Raw genomic sequence first — 27,468 nt, 5'->3', positions numbered from 1 at the left:
TGGTGTTGTGCTGTAAGACTTTTCAAATGTAAAATATGTGCCTTGGCTCAGCTAAAGGTTGGGAAACGCGTGCCCGGACAGCTTTTGCTTCTCTTCCACCGAAGATTCCATCCAGATGTGTTTGAAAGGCCGTCGCCCAGGTGAGGACCGAGCACTTTGCCAACTTTCCCAGCTGTTCCCAGGAGCACTTGTGGATGTCCCCCCCCGACCGCCCCCCCCCCCCTCCCCAGTGCAAATTGAACATATGCGCAGAGTGACCTCTGCAGGATTGACCCACCGTTGCGAAAAAGTTAACAATATCAACATCAAGTCATTTGACAAGACAGAATGACGAATGTGTCCCTTGTCAGCCCGCCAAATGATGCCTTTGATGCTAAGCTCCGCCCACATGAAACGGCGTCAGAAGACCACAAGCAAAAAGCTTGACGATTTAACATGGAAATCTGTTTGGATTTTAGACGCCTGCTAAATTGGCCATTCAGGCAAATTTCCAATTTGGAGTTTGCCAAGTTGGAGCCCAAAATGGAATGTGGCCCACATCCTTTTCAATTTAGGCCATTTGTCCTTGAGACTTTTTTGTGCGTACACTTATGACAGACCTGCCCGCCAAATTTCACTTCAATCGGTGAAACTGAGTTGTTTTTTGTTTTTTTTCTTCAAACTTTTCAGTGGTCTCTACGGAATAGGATTGAGGGTTGCATTGGCGACCCCTCAAGGTCAAACATTTTCACCAGATTCCACACGCGTCCAAGCAAGTTATTTTTAGGATTATTGTTTATTTCAGGTGTATTGCATTCCATTCCCCTCTTCTGAATGATCTTTCACATTGTTATTTTATTTGTCTTCTTTCAGGATGTGATGATGTTACTTTTTCTCCGGGCAGGGGATTGTTTTTTTTTTGTTTTTTTTTTTTTGGGTGTAGGGGGTGCTGGACTGGTTAAATGTGTGCTTATGGAGAGAAGGGAAGGCAGGCGCTACTTAGTGGCGCGCGCACAAACAGACTTTTTGGGCTGGTGCGTGCGCGCGCGCGCGCGCGCGTGCGTGCGCGCGTCCCACAGCACACAATCAAACGCACAGCGGCTCTTGCACGACTTGCAGATGTTCCAACTGCGGGAGCGGGTGTTGACTTTGTGAAAAGTTCGCGACGGGAACTCAGAGGCTGGATTACAGGGGGGGGGGGGAAAAACCCCGACTTTTCTTGCTCGTTCGCCGGTTGTTTGCTCGCTCGCAGCGGGCCCGGTTGCCGTCCGTCCGTCGTCCGTCATCCCTCCCCACCGGGCCCCCCCTGCCCCCCTCCCTGACGGATGGCCCAGCGTCGGTCTGTGGCGCTCTGCACAGGCCGAGAGACTGCGCTCAGCTTGCGGGCTCTGGCGCTGCATGGGACGAGCCGCCGCGTCCTCGCCGGCGATCCGCTTTGACGACTTGACACGGTGAAAACAAAACAAAAGAAAGAAAGAAAGAAAGAAAGAAAGAAAGAAAAGAAAAAAGTGGAGCATCCAAGCCTCCGCTATGGGGTGCGTGCACTTTCTCATGTGCTTCTCACTTTGTCAACTTTTGCTGGAGCTTTCTTTTGCTGCAGGGACTTTGGGTGAGTGGCTTTTCATTCCATGCAAATCGGCCCTGTTTTGATCTTTGGATGATGTGGAATGCGTGTTAACTCTTTGCTCATCCGGCCTTGGCGGAGCTCTGTTAGTAAGGTTGTGTTAAAAAAAAAAAAAGAGCGAGAGAGAGAGCGAGCAAAAAAGATAGCCATGAAAAGTGAGTGTTGGTGAAAGTCTGGATAAAGGTGCAGGTTTTACGTTTTAGTTACCATGGCGCCACAGGATGTGGCATGCTAACCAAAGAGCACGACTGGGCAAGGTTAAGTGGCAAAAAATATCGTAAATGGAACCCAATTTCCACCATTTGACATATTTTAGTTTTGGTCACTATGGTAAAATTGGAAGTGGTCTGCCAGCTAAAGAGCAAGCTTTGGTGGAGGTTGCAAAATGTCATTTCTTTCCATATTTCCACAAAATGTTAATATGCCGCTGATCCCGACATGTATCTCGATACAGGGCTTTTTTTTCTGCTGCCATCAGAAGTTAGCGGAGGTGACTTAATTAGATAGGTCGTTTGTTAGTTAGTTAGCAATACACAAAAACATTTTCCATTTCCACAAAGTCGTATTTTCCTGCTGATTTTTTTTTTATAGAGCCATCAAAAGTTAGTTAGGTAGGTCAGTAGTGGGGAAAAAAAATACAAAAATGAAGAAATCAGAGAAATCCAGGGCTTAAGTTTCGTGAGCAATGGGAAGTTAGCACAAGTTATTCAGTCAGTCAATTAGTGAGTTAGTTCATTCCGATCCAGACAAGGGTGCGTCTCAACGGGAAGTTAGCAAAGCTTAATTTGTTATTTAGCTTGTTAGCTAGGAAAGTGACTTTGGTTTTGTTTCGGTGGCCCGTCAACTAAAGGACAGGCCTTGTCGGCGGTCAGTTACGTAGCGCGCAAAAACGTAATAATCCATTTCCACCAAATTGCGTTTGGGTGCAGATCCAGCCACTGGTGCCGATACACTGGAGTCGTCTTTTGCTGCAGGCGCACGTGGTGAGTGGCTGTCAAGTCCACGCAAATCAATACCCGATTGATACCATGTAACTGTATTCACAGCACTTTTCTTTGTAAACGTCTCTGGAAACCAAGTGCTGTGGACGCTTGCGTCAATTGTGTTAACGGACCTTTTGACTGTCCCTCCAGAAAAACTCTCCGGCAAGTTAAGCGACTATGGCCTGATGGTGCCGTTCAGCACCGACTCCCGCGGCCGCTTCAGGTCTCACGTGCTGTCGGCGGATGAGGAAGGAGGTAGCGGCAGGAGCAGGAGGGCGACGAGGAGCCGCAGGGTGGCCCGCGGCGCCCCCGACGGCCAATTCTTATTCTTCAACGTGACCGTCTTCGGCAAAGAGCTGCACCTGCGGCTGAGGGCCAACCGGAGGCTGGTGGCCCCCGGGGCCTCGCTGGAGTGGCAGGAGGACTTCGAGGCCAAGGCCGAGGAGCGGCTGCACGGCCACTGCGTGTTCACCGGCGACGTGAGCGACATGCCGCGCGCCACCGTGGCCATCAGCAACTGCGACGGACTGGTAAGCGCCGCGCGCCGTCCTTGCGAACAGCCAAAGCAAAGCAAACAACAGGCCTTGGGGGAGGTTAGCTGGCGAGCATTTTGCACATTCACCGCCCGTGACCACCGCAAGCAGATGGATGATTTACACAGATACCGGACTTTATTTTTGTTGAGGTCACTAGAGCTACTTTGAAAGTAGCCTGCTCACCGGAGAACGGGCTTGGATTACGCAAAAGACGACATCCTTTCCCACTTGATCCGGATAACGGTGCGGATTCAGGAGTTTGTTTTTGTTTGCGTCGCTTGGAAAGTGAACTGCTAACCAAAGAACAAGCCTTGGTGGGGATTGGTTAGTGAGCAAAAATGGAAAAAAACAACAAAAAGACCAAGTTGTGTTTTGGTGAGGATCCCAACGAAGGCGCAGATCAAGGGCTTTGTTTCTGATCGGAAGTAGCTTGCCGACTCAAGCCTTGGCCGAGATTAGCTAGCGAGCAAAAAATGTAACCACATTTTTGGATATCATTTTGTGAAAGCGGGCGTGTTTTGGGAAAGCCTTCTTGCTATGTGGTGAACCCGAAAAATAGAACCTTAGACCGGGCGTTTGTTTTGATTCCTGCTCGCCTCCTTGTTGACTGACATTTTGGTGCTGATCCGAATACTGGACTTCACTAGTTTAGCGGCATTGGAATTGGGCTGCTAACCGGAGAAGGGGCCTTGGCCGATGTGAAGCCGAAGCAAACGAGGGCCTTTTGAAAGCATATTGATGCTAACCCAGTCAACAGATGCAAATAGGAAGTTAATGAGGTACAGCGTTAAGTAGCACCCATGCTAATTAGCTCCCGGGACAAGATGTTTACTTACACACAGTGTTAATGAGCGCTCCTGCTAATTAGCAACTGAATGGGATCCAGATGGGTTTTGGACCCTCACTGGCACCGCTGTACGCTGCCGTCAAAATGACTTCGCCAAATGTATTCATTTATGCAGGTTGTTTATGGTTTTGCTTGATTGTCGCTCGACATCTCACGGCGTGCGGGCTTCGGAAACTGCCGTCATGATTTGGCAATTCAAAATTTGAATCGCAGTTGCGCCGTGTGGCAACGTCGCCGCTTGCAGTCAGTCAAAATGCAGCACATTAACATTCTCACGTGGCCGCCGCCAAGCCAGACAAAGACAAATACGGCCTCGTCTTGCCTCAGCTCACGCTGGCGACCTGCTGGCCAGTGGATGCACTTTTTGGTTTTTGAACTGAATATAATGATAATGAGTATCGGCAAGCGAAATATTACAATGATATTGAAAAGTTGAAGGACCTGGTTATTTGTCGACATTTTCATTTAACGTTGCTGCTTAGCCTGCTAGCTGCCTGCACTTTTTGTTAGAATTTTTCAACAAGAATGTTTGATTGGGGAAAAGAAAATGTTGCAAATCTGAAAAGCCGGTGAATAAATATGTCTTTCATGGCATTTAAACAAAGAGTTGGGAGTTTGTATTACTCCAGATTTTGACGTCAATATTTTTACTTTGACCGCTAACGAATATCGGCTTCAGATATCGGCCCCCTTGACGACAAAACATCACCTATCACTAATAAATAAATGTAGGTGCGCATATATGTATGTGTATGCGTAAATACCGGTGTGTGTGTGTGTGTGTGTGTATAGATAGATAATTAGTCAAACCTCATCAGAAAAAGAAACCCTCACGTAAAGTACACGTCCCAAAAGTGTTTGTCCTCGGTTTCTTTCCACTTGAGCCGATGTTGGACGACCACTTTGAGGGCTTGAGTCACACTTCCGTATGTGTCCTCGCCGTCCTGTCACGTCCACGCCAGCACAAAGACGGACGGACGTGTCTGTGCATGCAGGGCTGTTTTTGCGTGTGTGGCATTTGAAGATCTCGCCGGAAAATAATTGCGTCTGCTCGATGTGCGGAGCGACGCGTGATGAAAAGGAAGGAATGCGGGCCTCTTCACATCTGACGCGCTCTCGTCTTATTTTCAGGGCTTCCCTTGTTGACGCTTTAATGAGAGAGGCATTGTGCTTGGCCTCTACAAATGGAATCGGTGGCAGGTAACCAAGTTCAAATACTGGTCGCTAGTCAATGTCAGGGCCTCGATTAGCTAACCAGGGAGTGCTCAGGTCACCGCAAAAAAGTCAGGCCACACGTGGGCAAAGAATGGCCAGCTTGCAAGACAATTTTTCTTTTACTTGAGTACTTTTACTTAAGTGGAGAGCGTGAGTACTTTTGCTTCCTTTGTCTTCATCTGGAATTGGACCGCGGCGATGGTCCTGTTTTCCAGCCGCGTCGACACCTCCCGGGCCGATGGCGACTTGCGAGCGTATTTTTATATATATTTTTTTCCTCGCGGCTTTGCGAGCTCGCGACAGCATCCGTCAGGATAGGTGGCATCCGGGATGCGCCTCCCCTTCGCGGCGCTGCCGTCGCCGTCACTGACGTCTGCACCTGGCCTGCTGCAAATAGCGCGCACGCACGCACGCACGCACGCAGGACCAAATGGGAATGCTTGTGACTGGTGGGAGGACACGCGTGTCCCCGGGTAATGAGAGCGGCAGGATGTCTATTTGTGTGCGACTGCTTGAAAAGAGGAGCGGGCCTCCTAGCAACAGCCAGCAGCCTTGCGTTCAACCACAGGGGTCAAGGCCTCGTGTTGAAATCTTGGCAAAAAAATGGAAAGGTGTCATTCCGGCACTGGAGGCCAATTACTGCAAAATGTGTATATTTTTGTCTTATAATGAGACAAGCCGCACGGAATCTGGTCACTCGGCCGTCAACGGCACACTTTGGGAGATGTATTTTTTTCCTGTCATATCAAGTCATTGGCTGGCCCCAAGATGTCGATTGCGCTCCGATGACAACGTTGTGATAAGCAGCAAACATCGTCCTGATTGTATTGTCAGCCCATACCTGCGATGGCAAGGCCAAATTTCTCTTGATAATCCTCAGCTTGATTGGCACACACGCGTGTCCCCGGGGTGGACCTCATATCTGATTTAATGAGGAATCAAGCGCTAATCCCCAGCTGCCATGCAATGATTCCCACAGGCTGCTGTCAGCCACTACTCATGTCCGCCTTTCTTTTTTTTTTTTCTTCTTCTTTCCGCCTGCCAGCATATTGATTGCATTAATCCACACTCAAGGATGGACATCTTAAATGTCCAAAAGTAAAGTTCAAGTAGGCAGCCCGGCGCCCTTAAAAATCTTGAACATGAATTTCCCTTTCAATCCTTTTCATGATTGAAGTGCTGTGTTCCCAACTGAAATGAAATTGCAATTCTCTCAATTTATTACCGCCCCACAATTCTTTTTGTTGGCCTACGTTGTTTTAGCGTAGACAAATAGCATTCTCTTGTATAAGAAGATAATACAGGAGAATTCAAGTGACGTCAACCGCTCTCTTCTTTAGGGCGAGGTCAATTCAAACCTCATTGTCTGAATGAAGGAAGACAAACGATTTATGAACTCATCGACCACGTAATTCATATATTATATCGACTATAAAGTACAATTACTGTATGTAATGTAGTATTCCATTTTTAGACGTGCCTTTAAAGGGCGTGGTTTGGTCGATGTCAGGAGCTGGCCGGTCTGCGTGTGAGCATCTTGTGCTGGCAGCAGCTCCTTGCAAGTGTTTGCATTTTGCATTTGCGTCTTTGACTTTTTGGCCCGTTGAAGAAACGCCTAAAAGAGTCTGCGGCTCTCCTTGCCCACATGCCAGGGCATAACCGTACCTGAATTGCTAGACTGGACATATCTGAAGCTGGCTTGTAACTTTTTTTTTTTTTTTTTTTTTTTACTGTGGATATTCGCTGCTTTCGCCGCACTTTGCCTTGTGAGCGTTTTCTGTGAAATTAGGCAGTTTAAATGTCATCCTTCAAAGTGGTTGCTAGCTAGGTGAGGCCAAGCGTGCGTGCACCGTGTTTGTGTTAAGGCCTGGGCTCACGTCAGTCCTCCAAGAGGACTCCGGTGGACGCCGCCTTCCAAAGGATTATGCAAATGATGTTTTTTCTCAGATATTTAAATAAAGTCAATGCAAAGGCAGACTTGGTGTCATTTTCAAGTCATCAACTGTCGGAGAGCAATTGGAAAGTTTTCCTCGCTGGCGTTTGAGTCAACAAATGACTCGTTTCAGTTCCTCACAACCCTTCAAATGTTTTGAAACACCGCTGAGCACAACCATTTGTACGCAACACTGTATTTGAGCAAAAGTTATCTTTGGATTTTTGAGAAAAAACAACAACTGGAATTTCCAAAGATGGCGAGTTCCTTTTTCATAGAGTATTGAGAAAACCATCATTTGCATCATGTGGAACGCGGTGTAGAGTCACCCGTCAATGTTGATGACGCTCCAAAAGTACCATTCGTTCATTCGTTCATTCATGTTTGCGCTTCTGTCCATTCATCCATTCAAATGATCCGACTATTCAACCATCCATCCGTCATCTCGCTGCTCATCTGTTGTTGTGATTCATCCATTCACCCGTATTTGTCCAGTATCCATTGCTTCGTCATCATCCATCCATCCATTCATGCGCGCATGTGTACATCCAGCCACCCGTCCGCCCATCCATTGACAGGCGCATTATTTGGACTCGTCTGCCCGGAATTTGGCTCAAGTTGCGCGGCGGGCACGGCAGCGGCTCACGTTTGCTTTCTGCAGCAGCCTGGCGGCCGGCTGGCGGCTTGTTGCGGAGTCCTCGCGCTGCCCTTCTCCCTTTCGCCGCCCCTCCCCAAAGGCCGAAGCGGACTTACGTACGTCTGGTTGTGTTTACGCGCCGCTCCAGTCTCCAGATGTTGCCTCGCTTTCCACCCCCCTGATGAAATGCAGAGGAAGTCTTACTTGGCATTTCCTGCAAGCCAGATTTCGCCTCCGCACCGCTGTGGGACGTCTCCCGTGAAAATATGAACCCTTGTTCTCTTTTTGCTTTCTGGGTGAAGGTTGCCTGCTGAGCATTTTGAGATGTGGGATCTGAGAAAATAGTGGACGCTTTCCGAGCTATCTTCTTTGTTTGGGCCGGTAAAAGCTATTTTCTTTTGTCTGTTTTTGTGGAGGGTGTCAAAAAGCTCCATATTGTATGTTAAAACGTGCAAGGAATTTGTCTGCGGCAGCGCTCGTGCTATACCATAAAAGAACGCACGCTCTCACACGCTAGCAAAATGCACATCTCGGATGTGAACACGAATGTCGAAAGCGGGCGGCAGTGCAGCAATAGTGAGCGACAACAAATGCGCTTTGAGATGGCGTTGCGCAGTGCACCGATGCCCTGCATTGTCCGCGGTGGACAGAAGCTTGTTTTTGTTGTAGTCTGATGCTGAGCTACAATAACAAATGCAGTAACAATGGCACAAAAGAGATGAGCAAAGTGTCATCGTGAGTCAACCGTTAACGACGGCGGCGGGCGGGCGGGCGGGCGAGGTCAAATCATCTGTTGGAACGGCTCCTGCTGCTGCTGCTGCTGCTGCTGCTGCTGCTTGAGATGTAAATCATTTTTGCCCATTTGAACGGGAGGGCCCGTTTGTCCCGCATTTTCCAACATCCCATGTCGGAAAAACATGTGGCCTCCCGCAAGGCCCAAGACGCGCACACACGCAAGATCGGGTTCAGGTGTGGGAGCGCAAATATGATCTAAGTATCAAGGAAAAGTGGATCCTCCCAGCGCAGCTGCTCCTCCGTAGCCGGAGGCTCTATTGAAAGCATCCCGAAACGTATCCGGTGACGCGTTGTCTGTTTGCTCAACCTTCTCAAACGGAGCCCACCTGTGTAGCGAGCCTCAAAGCATCCGGCAGGTATAAACAACGAAGGGGAGAGGACGCTTCCCTGGGGCGCTGGTCACGATTCGAGCAGTGTCGAGCGATGAGCGAGCAGCGCCCAGCCGGAGACAGGAAATGAGCGCCTTCGTCCGGGATCCGTTCCAAGATGACTCAAGAAGGTGTGGGCCGCCGATGCGACCCGATTGTCTGCGAGCAGACGCGACGGCACCAATACATCGCCGCAGAAGTCAACTGGAAAACATTTCGGCCAAATCCTGTCGTTCCACACGCACTTTGGCAGAAAGTCCGAATAACCGAGAGCATCGGTCGGAACCAGCGGAGCGGGGCGCCTGGCCTGAAGTGATTCGCTTGCAGTCATGGTAACAAAGTAAAAACGTTTCAGAAGACAACCTTTTGATATTGGCCTACGAAAGACTTCAAAGAGCACAGAAATGTCCAGCTAAAGTGAGAGCAGACGCTGCAAAATAACAAAGCACGTCTACCTGTGTCATCGGCCCCCTCGCTAACCCTCCAAATCTTCCCGCCGTTTGGCCTGCGCTCTAATTACAATCCTGTCAAGTTGGGGACGAGCGAGCGAGCGAGCGAGAGAGAGAGAGAGAGAGAGAGCGAGCGCGCGCGCTCATTCTTTTCTTTCTTTACTTTGCAGGCAGGCCTGATCCGCACCGATAATGGCGAGTTCTTCATCGAACCTCTGGAGAAGGGCCGGCAGGACGTGGAGGTGAAGGGCCGCGTGCACGTGGTGTACCGCCGCTCGGCCGTCAAGCGTGAAACGGGCCGCAGCGGGGATGAGCTCCACAATGAAGGTTAGGGCTTCACACCAACAGATAAAAGACGGGGGGTGGGAGGGGCCAGGGGCCAGGGGCACCGGGACCGGCAGGGTCATCCCTCCGGTGCAAACCATTATGTCCGACGTTCGTGGAGGTGGTCGGTCACAAAGGACAAAGAAGCATGATTACATGGCCACAGGGAAGGAGCAAAAGGATGGGCGATAAAATCCATTCAGAGCCGCGCTCTGTCATGAAAGGACGCGCGTTATTTGGAAAAACACGTGAAAAATTCCATACTCCGGCAAGGCTGCTGAAGTGCAAACTCGTCCGACCACATTTGCCGCATTTCTTTCTGACGAAGATCCGTGACAAATGCCGAACGTCGCGATTCTTTCGATTGTCTTTTGCCAACTTTGGCAGCGCAATGTAAGCCCCCGAAAGTTGGGAGAAGATTTGTGAAAAATCTTGCAAACCGAACAAACGGGTCCTTCGACTTGACCGGCTGTTTGAAATCTCTCGGGAAGAAGATCCGTGAAAAATTGCGGAATGCCTCCAGGTTGCTGACAAGGACGACGTCTCGAGCGCTCCTTTGCTCTCGGCTCCCGCGACCGGATTTTCGCGGGTTATCATTCAAAGATGGCGAGCGTTCGGGCTTTCGCCTAGCGAGATCAACCCCGAAAGGTGGAAACTGACACAAAAGTGAATCGCCAACAAGTCCGACGAACGAAGCAATCTTCTTGGGTCGCCTTGAGCGGCTTTTGTGGGCGATTGTTCCAAATCGCTATGGTTCTCTTTTGCGCTAGACACTCACAAAAAGTGAAAAGATACTTTTGTGGGCAACAATGCACTGGCGGAGCACTGACAAAGAGCGCATATTGTACATCGCGATGCTTGAGCCTAGCTCAAAGACTTGACAATATATGTCATGAAAAGCGCGACCGCTGCAGCCCTGCCAAAGAAAGCGCTATTGATTTGATGTCGCCATTCAGCTACCCTCAGTATGTGTCGCTCGCAAAGCAATAATAATTCCTGGAACCGCGATGGTCACTTTAGCCTTGTGAGGAAAAATTGCGGGGGAGGCAAATTTCTGCAATCAACAAGCCGTCAAATTATGCAGACGCAGAAGCAATTTTGGCGTCAACTTTCAATCCGTTCCACCGTCACCGTCTGCTGCTTGCTCGTGAGTTCTTTTTTCTTTAAGCTCAGGGGATGTCGTAAGTATCTTGTCAGCTTTGGCCACGTGAAAGCCTTTGAGACTTTCTTGCGATTAAGGCCGTGATAAATCAAACTAGCGTAACAACAATGTCTTGTGCCGCCGCGACTCTCTGACGGCGCCCGCTCTCCTTCCGCGCCAGTGTCCCACTTTGGCATCGCCGACCTCCCGGCGGCCGCCGATCTGCTGCGGCGCAGAGCGTCGGAGCCGGAACGCAAGCGGCGGCACGCCGCCGAGGACGACTACAACATGGAGGTGCTCCTGGCCGTGGACGACTCGGTGGTGCGATTCCACGGCAAAGAGCACGTCCAGAACTACGTGCTCACCCTCATGAACATCGTAAGTCGCTCGGGGCCGTCGGGTTCCTCACGCTGTCATTTTTTCCGGCACATTCCCCCCCCCTCCCCCCTCCCCGTACTGTTTCTGGATTACAGCAGAGGTTAAAAGAAAAACAAAAAAAAACTCTTCGGCTCATTCATTACGGACTCTAGCAGCTCCTACCACCGTAATCTACTTACGTGTCCCAAATCCCTCAAGTCAGATTTTCACAGGGCGCTGGTTTCACTCGGTAACAGTTACCAGCCGGAGGCCACACGGCGGTCTGATAAGCTGCAGCGGCCCAATTCGAGACTTGACTGGCAGCCGGCGTTGTCGTTCCGTCCTGGAAACGCGCCAGGCGTCGAGCTTCAGACCATTGATGAGAAATGAGCGCTTTTCATCTTTGCGCTTCCACCGTCTTGACTTTGATCGTCATCGTCGCTTTGCCTCGTTGAGCCACAGCCTCAATATGCTGCTCTCTGATAAGCACGCGTGGCAAAAGTCCAGCACACTCTCTGCTTAAGTCCAAGTGCAGATACGCGACGCCTGCACGTAACTCCTTCACTGACAAAAAGGTTGTTTTATCGGCCATTTTATACCATCGAATATCAAAAGTGGCAGTGCAAGCACCAAAGCTACCAAAGGGAAAGAGTAGACTCCAGGAAAAACCTGTGTTTCGAGCTTTTTCCATTCCGCGGCTGTCAGCAGTAGAACATGGGTTGGTTTTACCAAAAACGACGCCAATACTTTTTAGCTTTTGTCACAACTCAAACTGTAAAACAACAAAAACAAGACTTTAAAAAAAATGTCTTTTGGTGACAAAATAATCATCAGTAAGAAACACTGAATCGCCGCGTGATGATCGAGATGAATGTCGGCGCCTTGTTCAGCCTTGTGAGCTGCGCCATCTCTTTCCACCATCGCAAGCGACACTTTCTACGATCCATCGCGACACACACTCTGTTTATGCTGACAATCAAATTTGAACACACACGACTGTATGGTGTCCACCTTTTATTTTTCTGGAAGCGGCGCAGGCAAGCGCCGTGCCCCCCCCTGGCCCCCCACCTGGAGGAAGCCTCCCCTGAGGGATTGATTACTGCACATCCTGTCTGCGCGAGGCCAAGGTGGCCGCCGAGGTGCCCGAGCGCACAATGGGCGCGTTGTTCCAGCCGCGGGCGCAGATACGATGCTGTGCACGCGCCAGGGACGCCCTCGCCCCTGCGGCCCGCAGCTGCTTCTCTCATTTGTAGCCCGATTCCCGCACCGACTTTGCGTGTGCGTGCGCGCCTCCTGGCTTTGCAATTATCCTGACGCACATGGCCCCTGAGGATGTAGCAGGAACTTGCATCTGGAGGGGCGGGGGGGTGACCAAAGGACATGCAACCTCAGCATTTGCGAGTCCAGTGGCTGTGAAAGAAAGGAGTGATTACAAAACAAAACGAAAAAAGCACTCTCCCCCCTTGAAAAGTACAACCCAACTGTTTGACCTTTGCCAAACCTGTCGAAGATCTGCAACATTCAGGTCTGGCTCAGCCGTCGTCGAGGTCTGCAAATTTCTACCTAATCGTACATTGGTTTCCAAAGACGAAGCTTCCGTCTGTGCCCGGTCGCAACTGAATCAAGCAAACGTTTGCGGTATGGCGGATGTCCCTGTCGCCTCTTGAAAGTAGCTGTCAGGTTGCACGCCAACCAGGAATTTGGCCACTTTTGACTTTAGTGTCTGCAACCTTGACAGCTTTGATGGGACTCGTCGCAGGACTTTTTGTGAGCGCAAAGCTCTGCGTGTTTGTTTGCCTGCCTGACGTTCTGGTGGGCAAAGAAACGGGGAAATCGGATCGCGGGCGAGTCGGAGTGGCGGAGGCTACTCGATTAGCCGCTGCATGCAGATGTTGATGCCTGTCAACGGTCCGGTGGTTCATCGACGAAAGCTCCTGGCCTCGGGGCGGGGCTGACGACTCGCTGACCCGTGTGCGATCCACGCGTGAGAGCGCCTCGTACAAACGGCACTTGACGCGCCTCGCAAAATCGGCTTTGAAACCTTTCGTGAAGAACGACGCAATCGTCTCTGCTTTTCAATTTGGGATTGTTGAACGAAATCGACATGATCATCGGCGGCAGCGGCGTTCTTTCAAGTCAAACCGAAACGTTTAAGAAAGCCTGCCGAGAAATGCCTCTGAAATTCCGATTTCAAATTGAAGTAGACATCTACTCCAAGACATAACCTTGACTGGCGGGGTTGCCAGCCATCTTGTTTTTCTGCCTCATCAGAAATGACCTCACCATTTTGGACATTGCCTTTCTCAGCCTTGCTTGTCCTGAAACGCGGCTACGGTGCTTAACCAATAAATGACAACCTTATTGGGGCTTATTGTTTTCTAACTACTGAATGAGTAAAAGATCAATTTCTATCAGGATACGCTGGCGCACGCCTCCCTGCCCCTCGGACACAAAAGCTCGGCACGTCTCCAGTCAGACTGCAGGTCATGTGACACAAAACGTGACCTAGCCCGGCGCCAAGCCTCACTTGAGCTTGTGAACGACACGCGGCGTTCACGCAATGTGCAGCGAGCGACCTTTTGTTGGAAATAAAAGTCGTTAACGCCGCAACGCATGTTGCACACGCATGCCATCGAGCTTCCGCAGCAGCTGAAACGTTTGTGGGTCGGCCGCCGGGCCTTGCCCGCGCAGAGCGCCGCTCTTTGCACTGCAGCCTTGCCCAGTTGCCAGTCCATCAAGACTTCACGTTTCATTTCAAACCTTTTTTTTTTTTTTTTTTTTTCATCCTGGAAGATCACCAAGTGCAAACCCTCATTTGAAACGAAACCAACCCTAACCTGGTTTTAGTCAAGGGGATGAGCATGCCCATAGATATAATAATCCAAAACTGCTAGTAGGGAGGATTTTGTTTTGTTGCGCTATCAATAAAATCAAATCCTTGAGGTCCCTTGCTAACGTGTTACTCCTTCCAGGTTGATGAAATCTACCATGATGAGTCTTTGGGCACCAACATCAACATCGTCCTGGTGCGCATGATCATGGTCGGGTATCGACAGGTAAGACAAAGAAATCCATTTTTATCTCGAAAAAAACGAGAGTAGCTGGGTGTCACTCTGTGAAAACTGGCAACTGGAGTGCACTTATATGACGCTTTATCAGAATCAAATGGCTAGTAGGAAAGTAGTAATTGCTCTTTTTCCAGGTTGCATAGCTGCGACGTCTGTTAAGAAATGTATTTGGAATGCAAATGTAAAATGAGTTTAAAATGAACATGTAGGTTTCAGTGGTTAATCAAATCTGATTTTGTTTGCAAATATTCAGTGTTGAGCAAGAGTCCACTCTGTGGATTTATTTCTCATGGGCAGCGATAACATGAAAGCCTTCCTCCACCCCCTTGCGACCCCCCCCCCCCCCAAGCGTTAATGCGGACGGTCATAATGCTAACTTTAGCATTGCGGCAGCTGCACACTGTGACGCTACGCTACGCGACGCGACGCGACGAGAAAATTGAGTTGAGCTCATCTTAAAATAAGCGCAGATCGCAAATATTATTGCCGGAAGATGATTGGATTTATTTCTGGCGTTGTCACTCTTCATGTGATTTTTAGGGCCCGAGGTGGTCCGTTCTATCCATAACATGAGCCCAAATATTCTAGGTTGTTTAAAAACATGTTTTAAAAAAAAAAAAAAATCCAGTGAACAAGAAAGTTCTGAATTGAGAGTAGGGGGGAGTCGGACCCCTTCGGTGTAGTACCGCTTTGTGCCACAACATGCCAGGCAGCACTGAGGTCAACTGCAAGACGTTGAGCGTTATAAGAGCAAGAAAAGGACGCCCCTTCCGTGCAAAACCGCACAGTGTGCCTCCTTACATTCATGCTTTGACAATGAAAAATAATATTTTGGGTGGGGGAGGTGGGGGGGGGGGGGCCCTAACCCTTCACTGTATTAACATGCATGGCTATTTGCATCATCCCAGTTATGCAAACAGGAAGCCAAGCAGAGTTCGATTGCCGCACCGCGCGCGTCTCCTGAAATAAAAGCCGTGTCAAGATTTCCGCCTGGAAACAGCCCGCTTTGCAGGATGCTTCCTGCCGCCGGTTGTCAAAGCAGAACTCCGTTTGTTTGCCTGGCGCCAAATTGCGATGAGCTCCAACCTGTACAAAGGCCCCCCCCCCCCCCGGTACACCCCCCTCCGCCCCCTCCGGCACCCGCTCGCTATTGCCTAAGCAGCTGCCTTCACTTTTTCCGAGTGCGCCGCCCCGCTTTTCTGTTTCTTCTCTTTTGTTGTTGTTGTTGTGGTGGCTCCCAAACAGTTTGCCAGGCTCTTGAGCGGTTTCAAAAGCAACAGCCATGTCTTGTTTCTGTGGAAATATTCTTGGTTGCCAATTCCTACTTGTCACTTTTCTGCTCTGCCACACAAACATGAGTCAAAGTCGAGGCTGGGCCAAGTGCAGCGCGGACGGCCGATTACGAGTGCTGGAATATTTCAGGCATTCACTAAGCTGTAGTCTTACAAAAATGAAAATGCATTTATTCATTTGGAATTCTTCCCAATGATTTCATTAAATGCGAGTCACTAAGTAACCGGTAATTGCAATGAAGCAAAGGAAAGAAACGTTCGGATTGGATTTCTGACCAAAGCAGGCCTACTCAAATGTATGCCACCCAACTGGCTCATGTTTGTTTGACGCGAAGTCGGCCTAACCGGCGTTTGTTGCGCGGCAGTCCATCAACCTGATCGAGCGTGGCAACCCGTCGCGCAGCCTGGAGCAGGTGTGCCGCTGGGCCAACACGCAGCAGCGCGCCGACCCCGACCACGCCGACTACCACGACCACGCCATCTTCCTCACCAGGCAAGATTTTGGCCCCGCAGGTATGCAAGGTACTGTATCCTCCTCTCGATCGAGGCCTGTGCAGACTGACTGCTGAATTCTGCTTGCGTTCGCAAGGGGCTGGCATCAAGTGGAGGTAAGGTCCACGCGCGGGCCGCCGTTTGCTGTCCTGCCGGCCACTTCGCGATTGACCTTTTGCTAACGAGCCAACGCATTAAGATGGCAAGGTCCCCTTGTATTCTCTCTTTTAACTTCAAAACTTTTTAGCCCCAAAATATTTTGGTCTCACAAAACCCACCCTCAATTTGGAAAATATACAACTTTTTGTCCGACTTTTAGCTGAAAAATATATGACTTTTAATCGCTAAAAAGACAGCTTTTTACCTCGTGCTTAGATACAATCTTATCTCAAAAATATCTGCATTTTATCAGGAAATATTCGACTTTAAAAAATCTACATGACATATGACCTGGAAAACCTATTACTTTTTTCATCCCAAAAATATCCTTTTGTCTAAAACACTTTCCTAAGAAAAAAAATAGCACATTTATTTGTCTGCATACACATCTCTTTATTTGGAATCTCCAAAATGTCCAACTATTTATATCATACGTAGAGCGCACAGCTTGCTATCTTGAAATTATAGGCAGCATGGCATTTAGCGACTGGTCAATTGCGTGAGCGGCTCTCCGGAAGCCCGCGCTGGACGTTTGACGCCCGCTCCCTTCAACAGTGAAAAAAGGGGATTGTCCATCGTTTTTGGCATGGAGTGAAAAATCAGAACTGTTTCTCAAGGCATCCAAGTATAACTGGGCCTTCAGGCTACACGTATGTGCAGTCCTCCGTTTCAGATCATGCATGTTCCCAAGCGTGCACGGCGACAGCAAAACTCGCTCTGTGCTCAAGTTGAGCGCCTGGCGTCGGAACTCGTTGTGATCTTTTCAAGCGCACGTGTCATGTTTAGAAGGCGAGGTCACGTTTTACCTGCTAGGCCGCTGTCGCCCTGGCGACGGCTGTGTTGTGATCACAACAACCGGGGGCGCCCGGCACTATATTGGGGAAAGACGGGGCCGGCGAAGGGCGGGCTCTGCTCTTCGCTAAATAGACATTGCACCGGCTTGTCAAAGTTTGACTTTTCGGCAGGGATGTTCTGTGTTCAAATAAAAATCAGGACAACTTCTGACATTCCCAGGAAACTTGGGAGAGGGTTGGCGCCTGCTCCCCGCTTCTTCTTCTTCTCAATTGTTCTCCCGAGCACGTGTTTCGGATGACTTGGTCATTTAGCTTAACATCAAGCATGCAACAATTCAAAGCGATATTGTCATTGTTGTTGATTAAACCAAGCACAACTGAATTTAATTTAGGAAGATCATTTATTAGTTAACTAGTTTCTTTCGCTAGTTGTTTAGCTGATGAAACAAATCTTGATACCTTGTTGCGAGTTTTTTTTTTAGCAGCGAGTTTTTTTTTAGTAGTAGTATAAAAATATGAATAAAAACATTTAATAAACATTAGTTAGTTGGTTAGCAGTTCAAATTATTTCATGAGCCACAGGATAAAAGCACTGATTTAATCATCAAATTCAATTTAGTTATCTTATTTAGTTGATCAGTTAGCGAGCTTTTTAGCAAATGAAAGCATAACTTTAAGCTAGCCAGAGGATAATGCTGTTTAACCACGTGTAGTTAGTTAAGCAAGTTGTTTAGCAGAGAAAACTATGAAGTTAGCAACATGATAAAACCAAGAATTGAACCATCGAATCATATTTATTTAGCTTGTTAATGAGTTGAATAGTGAACGAGTTAGAAAATGGGTTGGTTAGTTATTTAGTTAGTTTGGTGTTTTTAGTGACCCTCCTTATTTGTTTTTCTCTACAGTCCAATAGCGTAATACAAAGTGATGGTACTGTGGTGGTAGTCATTCCGTATTGTAGATTACACGCATATTAAGATAATCATTTTGGGTGAGTAACTACAAATGTTTTGAAAAACCATGTTGCCGCGGTTTGTGTTCTTTGTAAAGGAGCACTTGACCTCACTTAACTGCAAAAAAAGTCAAATATTTTGTCTATGCTGCTGCTGCTGCTGCTGCTGCTGCTGCTGCAACATTAGCATAATGTGGCTTTCCAAAGCAAAGAGAGAACGTCTGCATCTTCCTGTTAGCTTTTCATCCGCCTGATGGATAAAAGAAATTGCACTGGTGTCACATTCAGCGCTCAATCCATCCATAGGACTGTATCTATCGCTGCAAAGAAACACTGCACTGGCACTGGCGCTCAGCATTTTGTGACATTTTGCACATCACTGGCTATATCTGTCCGCCTCCCTTTTTCTGCTTTTTACCTGCATGCCAAAAACGTCTCAGAAGCGGCATCGCTGCACACCTCTTGATCGAGTTGATTCGTGTCCCAGTGCTTGGCTTCGTTACCTTTTCATTTGTTTGTCCAGGTCTTTACTTTAAGGTGAAGCTCAAATCAAGGCTGACTCGGCTTGCTCCGTTGCCAGCATGAACGCGCGCTGCTTTCAGGGCGTTTGGCATCAGATGATTGGCGTCGCCAATCCATCACCATAAAAAAATGAGAATCTGATAAATAAATCCAACATTTTAACATTAGATTTTGATATACGTTATTAAAAAGACATTGTAGAATAATACGATAACATCTCCTCAAATATAAAGATGGCGCACGTTAAAGATAAAGTACACTTAATCTCCGCACTGCAGAGTATGAGTCAACCTCAATGATGAATTGTGTCCGTGGAAAGGGCCAATCATCAGAATTGCAAAGGAATACGATGCGTTTCGACAATGGCGGTGGTGAGTGGCGTGATTCAGCTCATGTGTACAGCCTGTGTTTGCCGTTGGCCAGGTTACGCTCCGGTGACCGGCATGTGCCACCCGCTGAGGAGTTGCACCCTCAACCACGAGGACGGCTTCTCGTCCGCCTTCGTGGTCGCCCACGAGACGGGACACGTGTGAGTGACACCATGAGTTTTGGCATTTTTCAGCACAGGCTCTTTTGCTTTTGCTTTGACTTTTTGTTTTGCTCGGTTTCGTTATTAGAGCAGGTTTGTCCGTTCTCATTTTTTTTCCCTCAGTTCTGGTATGAGTTTTTTTTTCTTCCCAACATATGGCATATTTATTGAATACAAGCTTTACATTTTTTTAAAAAAAAGACCGCTAAGTATTGTGTAATGAAGTAAACTACAATTTTCAAGCAACTTCCTTCTTCTGTACAGCAATACCGAAATTTAAAATGAACCCCGGAAGTACGAAAGTATGATATGAATTGACAAAGATGAAAACGTAGGACATTTTCACAATAATTATAGTTACTTTAGATGGTTATTTTCTTTGTTGTCATTCAAATTTGGCAGGGTTATCAACAACCTTACTCTGCGGTGTGCTGAATACGCAAGACACATTTATCTTCGACTTTCAAGCAATGAAAGCTTTTTTCGGTTTGGGCGAAGTACCAAAACCGGATAAAAAAACCCAAAAGGAAACACAATTTCAAATGTGCCGTAAAACCTGCAGTCACGACTCTCTTGCATGGCAAATGACAAAATGAGCCCAACTGGAGTCGTCTCGCCTAACTTTTCTTTTGGCGATCGCAATGTGCAATTCCTCCTGGCGTGTCGGTGGAGTACCGATTTTTGCATTCCGTCCGCCGGCAGGCTGGGCATGGAGCACGACGGGCAGGGCAACCGTTGCGCCGACGAGACCAGCATGGGCAGCATCATGGCGCCGCTGGTCCAGGCCGCCTTCCACCGCTACCACTGGTCACGCTGCAGCAAGCAGGAGCTCGGTCGCTACATCCAGTGCGTTGGCCCTCCCCCAGTGCCTTTTTGCCGCACACCACACCATAGTCCACCTCCTTCCATTTCGCCCCTCAGCTCCTACGACTGCTTGCTGGACGATCCCTTCGAGCACAAGTGGCCCAAACTTCCCGAGCTGCCCGGCATCAATTATTCCATGGACGAGCAGTGCCGCTTTGACTTTGGCGTGGGTTACAAGATGTGCACAGCCGTAAGTACAAGAAAACAAGTCGTCCCGTGAATGCGCCTTTCGCCTGCAAACGTGCGGCCGCCGTCTGCCTTGTTCTCCAGTTTCGCACGTACGACCCCTGCAAGCAGCTGTGGTGCAGCCACCCTGACAACCAGTACTTCTGCAAAACCAAAAAAGGCCCACCGGTGGATGGAACGGAATGCGCGCCCGGAAAGGTGCGGCAAATGGCTGCCAAGTGGGCGGGGGGTGGCAATCATGAGAAGAAGAAGAAGGAAAAAAAAAAAAAAAGACAGCTCCACTTTTGTTTTGCAAATGTTTCGCTGAAAATAAAAAAAACATTTAAGCATTTTTGGAATGAATTATACCATAACATAGAACGACTAAATAACAGTAGTTTCTATTTACATTTCTACCCTAAAGAAATTCATTTAACAGCAAATGTTTTCATTTTAACTCCCCCAAAAAAACAAAAAGCATATGACTCACATTTCTAATGAGAATACTTTTTAAATATTTCTTCCTTAAAACAAACTACATTTTTTAATTATGATTTGTTTTATGAAAAACAAAACCTGAAACTAAAATGTTTTTTTGGGGGGGGCGAGAACTTTTTATTTTAATGGGGGGGATTGGGAAGTAATAAAAGTAAAACAAAATAGATCAAATAAATATTTTTGTCTTATTGTATTTTGAACTAAAAACATTCGATTATCCTTTCACTTTGAACCCAAGTATTTACAATGTAACTAAAAATTCTGTGTGTGTGTGTGTGTGTTTGTGTGCGTGCTAAGTGGTGCTTCAAAGGCCACTGCATCTGGAGGTCCAGCCAGGAGCCTCAAGGCCACGACGGCAGCTGGAGCTCGTGGTCCAAGTTCAGCTCGTGTTCGCGGACGTGCGGGGGCGGCGTTCGCTCCCGCAGCCGGCAGTGCAACGACCCGCCGTGAGTGGCCGCCGCTAAGTTTAGTTTGCCGTCGCTCGCCCGGCGCCATGACAACGTGCTGCCGGGGAGCCTGATGGAGTTGCGTGGGAGTCCAAAACAATCATTTGCAATAAATGGCTATCTTGCGTCATTCCAAAACCCAAAAAACAAGCGCACACCTTCAAATGGGGACTGGCACGCCAATTCATCCGAAATACAAAACCAGTGGTTCTCCAACTTTGTCCGTACATGCTAGTCCTGTTTAATTGGCGTGTCTCCCCAAGTAAGGGTTGCCTGGACTCCAGAAATTTGCCGTCACTGGTCCCATGGGCAAACTGTACATGCTAGTCCTGTTTAATTGGCGTGTCTTCCCGGTAAGGGATCACTGGACACTGAAAGTTTGCGCCCCCCTGTCTTACGGGAGGGACGTACTGTCGACGTGCACGCTTTGTGTCGGTTTGTGTCAGGCCGGCCTACGGTGGCCGCGAATGCCCCGGCTCCGGCTTCGACTACCAGATGTGCAACACGGAGGAGTGCGCCGGCCCCTACGAGGACTTCCGCGCTCAGCAGTGCCTCCGGAGGAGCAACAAGTATCACAACAACATCAAGCACACCTGGCTGCCTCACGAGCACCCGGACGGTAAGAGCCACGCGCGCGGCAGCCGCACGTGCAAACGCAGCGACGCAAGCGTCATGAGCAACGCCGGCGACGCCCGCCAGCGGCTCCACACCAGGCCACCCGCCGAGCAAATGCCAGTTGTGTTGTTGTTGTGTCGGCAGAGAGTCGCAAGTGCGAGCTGAGCTGCAGGTCCAAGGAAACGGGCGAGGTGGTCTTCATGAACCAGGTGATGCACGACGGAACCCGCTGCAGCTACACGGACCACTTCAGCGTGTGCGCGCGAGGGGAGTGTCTGGTAGGTGCAAGCCTGCTCGCTTGCGCTGCGACCGCAACATAGCATGCTAGCAGGACATATTAGACCGTACCACGGGTTGGCCCAGAATCAGAAGCAGAACCTGTACGTTTGGAACATGGCCGCGTACATGTACGGTCGACCCCCGCATACTTGTGATGTGGCACACGCGGATTTGCATATCGGCGGATTTTTCAAAATTGTACTCGAATTTTTCCAAATATCTTTGGCGTTGGAGGCTGTCGAGTGCTTAACATTATCACACTAAATGATTGCAAAATGTTCCATAATTGCTCACGATTAATTGCATTTTTCAACTACAATTCACTCTGAAACTTGGAACAGATATTTACCTGAGTAAAATTTGGGCGATTCATGTGAAATGTAAGTGTATTTCGATTGTAGACTCTTCGAATAGCTTTATTTGATCCTGGAATACGATTCTTTTCTTGTAAACCTGTTGAACGATATGCCAAAGACGTACAACTAATATGGTAGTTGAATTTGGTTTTGAAAAGTTCTCAAATTATTTTGGATTTCTCCAATGAACCGTCCAGCAATTATCTCAAGTAAAACGACATGAAAGTCCGTCGTTATCTGTCTTTGCCACAGCGGCTCTCTTCAAAGTTTGGCCGCAAAGTCAGCAGAGGTCAACTGCCGCGGGAAGCAGATAAAACTCAGTTGAATTTTTTTTTTTTTAACACTTTATAAGATTTGAATGAATCTCCAAAGTTAAAAGCTTCAACAGCATATAAACACACACACACACACACACACACTACACATCCTATTCCATATATCAGAACATTGCCAGAGGGGTATTCATTCAACAATACGTTTATTATTGTGGCTTGCTGTGTTGAGTCTCCTTGAGCTCCACTGCACATGAAAGAGGACGGAGCATATTTCCAAAAGCGTGCGCCGGTGTGCCTGAGCCAGCGCATTCTGAGTTGGCCTCATTAGCAAGAAGGAACACTCACAAACACCAACGGCGCAGCGGTCTTGATTTTGTCTGCACCTGCGAGCGTGACACCCCGGCGGACGCTTTGTTTTGACTTGAACCCTGCGGCATCTCCGCTGAGGCCTTTGGCCGCAGCATCATGCCTAGACTCTAATCCGGGTCCGCGTGACCTCCTGACGGCCGTCTTTGCTCTCCCCCTCTCGGCAGCGCGTGGGCTGCGACAAGGAGGTGGGCTCCTACAAGGAGGAGGACAAATGCGGCGTGTGCGAGGGCGACAACTCGCACTGTCGCACCGTCAAGCTGACGCTCACCAAGACGCCCAAAAAGAACGGTAACCCCGGCGCTCGCGCCGGCCTGGACTTTGGCGAACACGGCGGCTTTTTTGTCACGCTGTCATGTCAGCGGTCGTCACTCTCACTTTTGCCGCCCAACGTGTTTACAAGGGAAAAAAATGACGGGCCGTATGTCTCGGTAGGGATGCTGAAAATGTTCGACATCCCAACGGGCGCCCGGCACATCGTCATCGAGGAGAACGACACCTCGCCTCATGTCATCGGTGAGACGGAAGACTTTGCGCTTGAACGTCAGCCTTTTGCGCCTTTTTTCAGCTTAAAGCGGAAGTCAACGCCAACATTTTTTTATTCAATATGTTCCATGCAAGCCCACTAGTTGAAACAGGGCATTCTGATAAAGATTGCGCTTGTGGAATATAAGTTAAGTCGCAAAATGCACTCGTTTGTTAGCCATTTTGTCTTCTGTCGACTGAAAATGACATCACAACCGCTCACAACCACCAATCACGACTGACCTGTTTTCTGACAGCGGTGAAGAATCAAGTGACGGGCAACTTCATCCTCAACGCAAAAAGCGAAGACGCAGAGACAAAAACTTTCATCGAGAACGGTTTGGAATGGGAGTACACGTTCGAGGACGGCAAGGAGACCCTGCGGACGTCCGGTCCTCTACGCCAAGGCATCTTAGTACTGGTCAGTGAGCGCGCACACATCTGGTTCCATCTCTTCGTCGCATTTGATAGTGCTTTTGATGCGCGTTGCCATTTGGCAGGTGATTCCCCAGGAAGAGGAAGCCAAGATAAGCCTGACGTACAAGTACATCATCCACGAGGACCTTCTGCCTCTCATCACCAACAACAACGTTCTCCTGGCCGAGTTGGATTCGTACGAGTGGGCGCTGAAGAGCTGGTCGCAGTGCTCCAAACCTTGCGGCGGAGGTCAGTGACCGAGTCCCGTTCTCAGAGGAATGCGCTCGGTCAGGGAGGCCCGAATGAAACGAGAAAGATAAGACTGCTGGAGATGCTCCGCCAGTTACGCAAGGTCATAGAAGACTACTGGAAAGCCGCCAGACGTTGTCGCTTCAACCGAGATCAGACCATTAAAACCCCCAAAGGCTCAACTTGGACTTCTGTCTATCCCCACAATTTAGCCGGGTTAAAATAAGACGAGTGTAAAAGCCCCAAATGTGGTCCAGGTTCAAATGTGACGACCACAAAATTGGACAGCTTCATGTAAGGCTGCTATAAATCAGGCAGACGTTTTGGTGGTCGACATCAAGATTGCCTTCATGACTCTCAAACGTGTTTTAAAACAAGACGCAAAGGTTGTCTACAACAAATCCAAGAAAGGTTGTCGAGGTTCAAAAAAGACCTAGCACAGACTAACTTCCAAAAAACGAACTGCTTAGGGAAAAATTGGACTCCCTTAAAAATCCCCTAAACTCGACTTGGGCTAAAGCCAGACTGCCATCGCACTCCCAAAAGCTGAACAGCTAAAAGGAGTTGTGTCAGAATCTCAAATGGACAACATCAATGCAGCGAGAGCCGCGCAGTGGCATGGCTTGACTTTGGACATTTCTGCCCCCTCAGGCATCCAGTACACAAAATACGGCTGCAGGAGGAAGAGCGACAGCCGTTTGGTGCATCGCAACTTCTGCGATAGCAACAAGAAGCCCAAGCCCGTCCGCAAGCGCTGCAACGTCCACGAGTGCAGCCGGCCCACGTAAGCCGCCATCCACGCTAGCCGCCTTTCCCGCCGCGCGGGCCTCGGGGTCACTTTCCGCCTGGCGCCTGCCGTTATGAAGGGTGTCCCGTGTCCGCCAGGTGGGCGGCGGGCGAGTGGAGCGCCTGCAGCAAGACGTGCGGCAAGCAGAGCTTCCAGAGCCGGCCGGTGCAGTGCACGCAGCCGCTGCACAACGGCACCGCCCGCCCCGTCCACAGCAAACACTGCGGCCGGGAACGGCCCGAGCCCAAGAGGGCCTGCAACCACGCGGCCTGCCCCGCCCAGTGGAGGACGGGGGCCTGGTCGCAGGTGAGCCCCGAGTCCACGCGCGCACGCGCACACACGGATGGTGGCTTGAAGCCGGATCTTCAATCATCTTCCAACTAGTGCTCGGTGAGCTGCGGCGAAGGCATCCAGCAAAGGCAAGTGGTGTGCAAGGCCAGCGACAACACGGCGGCACCGTGCCAGGGAGACAAACCCGAGACGGTGCTCATTTGCAAGCCGGCGGATCCTTGTCCAGGTACGCTGGCACAAACGCGTCACGGGCAATGTCGAGAACAAAGAAAGTCACTTGACCAAGTACGGTTCCGCTTACTGGACCAAGTGAGCAAACAAAGTGAGCAAATGTGCTTCCATATCATTGACCGCCCACCGAATTTAGTTCTACCTACGCACCACTTACGCGACTCAATGTAATTCAACATAATTGGCCAGTTAAGCAATGGGGTTCCACCGCTTACATAAGTGGCTTCATTAATAGGGTTGAACCCGAGCACCCCTTAGGTGACAAATTATAGCCCAACAACCAGAAATTTGATTTGGTGACCAAATATGGCTCCGCTTAGGTTGACCAACACAATCGGCAACTTAAGTCACCAAATATGGTTCCACTTTGCCGCCCTTTGGGTTCATTTTGCCGGGTGCTAGTAAGGTTGTGTTTGCCGTTCCAGGGCAAGCGGCGCCCCCCTTTGGCATGGAGAATGTGACCGTCAAAGATGAAGCCTTGCGCCAAACGGTGTCCGGCCACCCCGTGCTTCAAATCGCGTCAAGTAAGAAGAACTTCCTTACTCACAGCAGAAACCTTTTGCGTCCGCCTTTTCATCGTGACACCGCGTGCACTTGCTTCTGGCTGGCGAGCGCTCAAGCCGCCGTCACTTCATAAACCCTTGCGCGCCACTTGAGCAAATGTCAACTCATGCTTCTTCTTCTGGTTTTCTTAGATGAGGCATGTCAGGGGGATAAATCCATCTTCTGCCAAATGGAGGTTCTCGCCCGTTACTGCTCCATCCCCGGATACAACAAGCTATGTTGCGAGTCGTGCAACAAGAACCTGGCCACGCCCCCGCCCCCGCCCCCACCCCCGCCCGACCTCTCCAACGCCACCAAGGCTTCGTGGGAACCCGACACCTCCGGCAATTCCTCCGGCGATTCCCTCTTGGCCTCCCTCAAGCCTCCGCGACCCACCGCTTCCCAGAATCCGACGCACACCACCAAAGGCATCGACCAGCGGCTGCGTTCCGCCGCCCGGACTCCCGCCGCTATCGGACCGACGGCTGCGGGCGGAACCGCCCACCCGGGGCCTCTTCTACCTCCAGGCGACACCTCAGCCAAGGAGCACGGGCCTGACAGCACTTTAGATCCACTTACTGCAAAGTCAAGAAGGGACCGTTTAGGATCCGAGAGGGACTCCAGTCACAGATGAAGAGCCGAGCCCTTCGCCTAGCGGCGGCGCTGCGTCGCCTCGAACAATGCGGCATTTGAAAGACTGCGTTTGTTGTTGTTGTTGTTGTTGTTGTTGTTGTTTTTCACAAGGATTTTTCTCCAGACCGCTGATGGTTACCTCATCCAACTTCCAAAGAGTGACCAACGCGGGGTCGCTCTGTCCTCGGTGCTGTCCAAACAAGGTGCATTGAAAATGTGACCGCTGCGTTGCTTCCTCCGTGTTTGCAAATGTGTACGCTTGTTTGAACCCCAAGTGCAGCAGAACTACTAGTGAACTCGTCTCGCAAAACATGAGGAGTCTCTCCGAATGGACTTACGGACCAAGCGACAACTGGCGTTTTCATCTTTGCTCATTGAAAGCAATCAAAGGTTCCACATGACGCTGCTCGAGCGCCCACTTGGCCTTGCGCACTGGACTGCTAGAATGCCAACTAGACCTCAACCATTGACACTAGACTGCAAGATAGCTGACGTGGCTGGGAATTGAGATTAGACATAATACTTCCACATTAGACCGCTGGCTTGCCAAGATAGACCTTACAGACTAGACCGCTAGAGCGTAGACTTGTCCTCGCCTAGATCTCGCCTAGATCTTGAGCTCCTACACTAGACTGCCAGAGTGCTGACGAGTCCTGTACTACAACAGCGGACTCCTAGGGCGCTGGCGGGACCGACATTTTCCACGTTAGGCCGCTAGGATGGCGACCGGACCTCTTAGTTCCACATCGGACTGCGGGAGCGCCGATTCATTTCAGACTTTCCACATGAGACGGATTACTAGACCGTGAGCTTGTACACTCGACTGCTCGAGTGCTGACCAGACCGAGACCTTTAGATTTCTGGATCGCTAAATAGACCTAAAGCGTCCACACACAAGCCTGCTAGAGTGCCGACTCGATCTGTAGCCTCGA

The 27,468-nt window shown here is 49.6% G+C and overlaps 1 protein-coding gene across 4 annotated transcripts; it reads left to right on the top strand.

Moving 5' to 3' along the window:
• The first annotated feature begins 874 nt into the window (after positions 1-874).
• Positions 875-26,762, top strand: adamts14 (ADAM metallopeptidase with thrombospondin type 1 motif, 14). 4 transcript variants are annotated; one of them, XM_086015762.1, is made up of 23 exons: positions 892-1,588; positions 2,533-2,586; positions 2,737-3,116; positions 9,537-9,693; positions 11,013-11,209; positions 14,161-14,244; positions 15,914-16,061; positions 18,891-18,996; positions 19,699-19,842; positions 19,918-20,050; positions 20,131-20,244; positions 20,821-20,969; positions 21,416-21,588; positions 21,729-21,862; positions 23,028-23,151; positions 23,296-23,376; positions 23,643-23,806; positions 23,886-24,051; positions 24,703-24,835; positions 24,937-25,144; positions 25,223-25,355; positions 25,786-25,884; positions 26,056-26,762. In XM_086015762.1, exons 1-23 carry the CDS (start codon positions 1,510-1,512, stop codon positions 26,535-26,537), a joined length of 3,642 nt encoding a protein of 1,213 aa, XP_085871888.1. In that variant the 5' UTR covers positions 892-1,509; the 3' UTR covers positions 26,538-26,762. The 4 variants fall into 4 exon arrangements, with proteins under 4 accessions (XP_085871886.1, XP_085871888.1, XP_085871887.1 ...); XM_086015761.1 differs by having other exon boundaries at positions 15,914-16,070; XM_086015763.1 differs by having other exon boundaries at positions 896-1,514; positions 15,914-16,070.
• The last annotated feature ends 706 nt before the right edge of the window (positions 26,763-27,468 follow it).

Source organism: Filicampus tigris, chromosome 19 (assembly GCF_054856515.1).
Source record: "Filicampus tigris isolate MCC_2025a chromosome 19, RoL_Ftig_1.0, whole genome shotgun sequence".
NCBI lineage: Eukaryota > Metazoa > Chordata > Actinopteri > Syngnathiformes > Syngnathidae > Filicampus > Filicampus tigris.
Note: the sequence above shows the minus strand (reverse complement) of the source record. Positions and strands in the feature narration are given on the sequence as shown.

What these genes read in the sequence shown, in the direction of transcription:
- adamts14 (XM_086015760.1), top strand. Translation starts at nt 1,510, where the DNA reads ATGGGGTGCGTGCACTTTCTCATGTGCTTCTCACTTTGTCAACTTTTG. An exon ending in GCCTCACGAGCACCCGGACG is followed by an intron (nt 21,589 to 21,728) that starts GTAAGAGCCACG and finishes TTGTGTCGGCAG; the next exon opens with AGAGTCGCAAGTGCGAGCTG. An exon ending in CGTGCTTCAAATCGCGTCAA is followed by an intron (nt 25,885 to 26,055) that starts GTAAGAAGAACT and finishes TGGTTTTCTTAG; the next exon opens with ATGAGGCATGTCAGGGGGAT.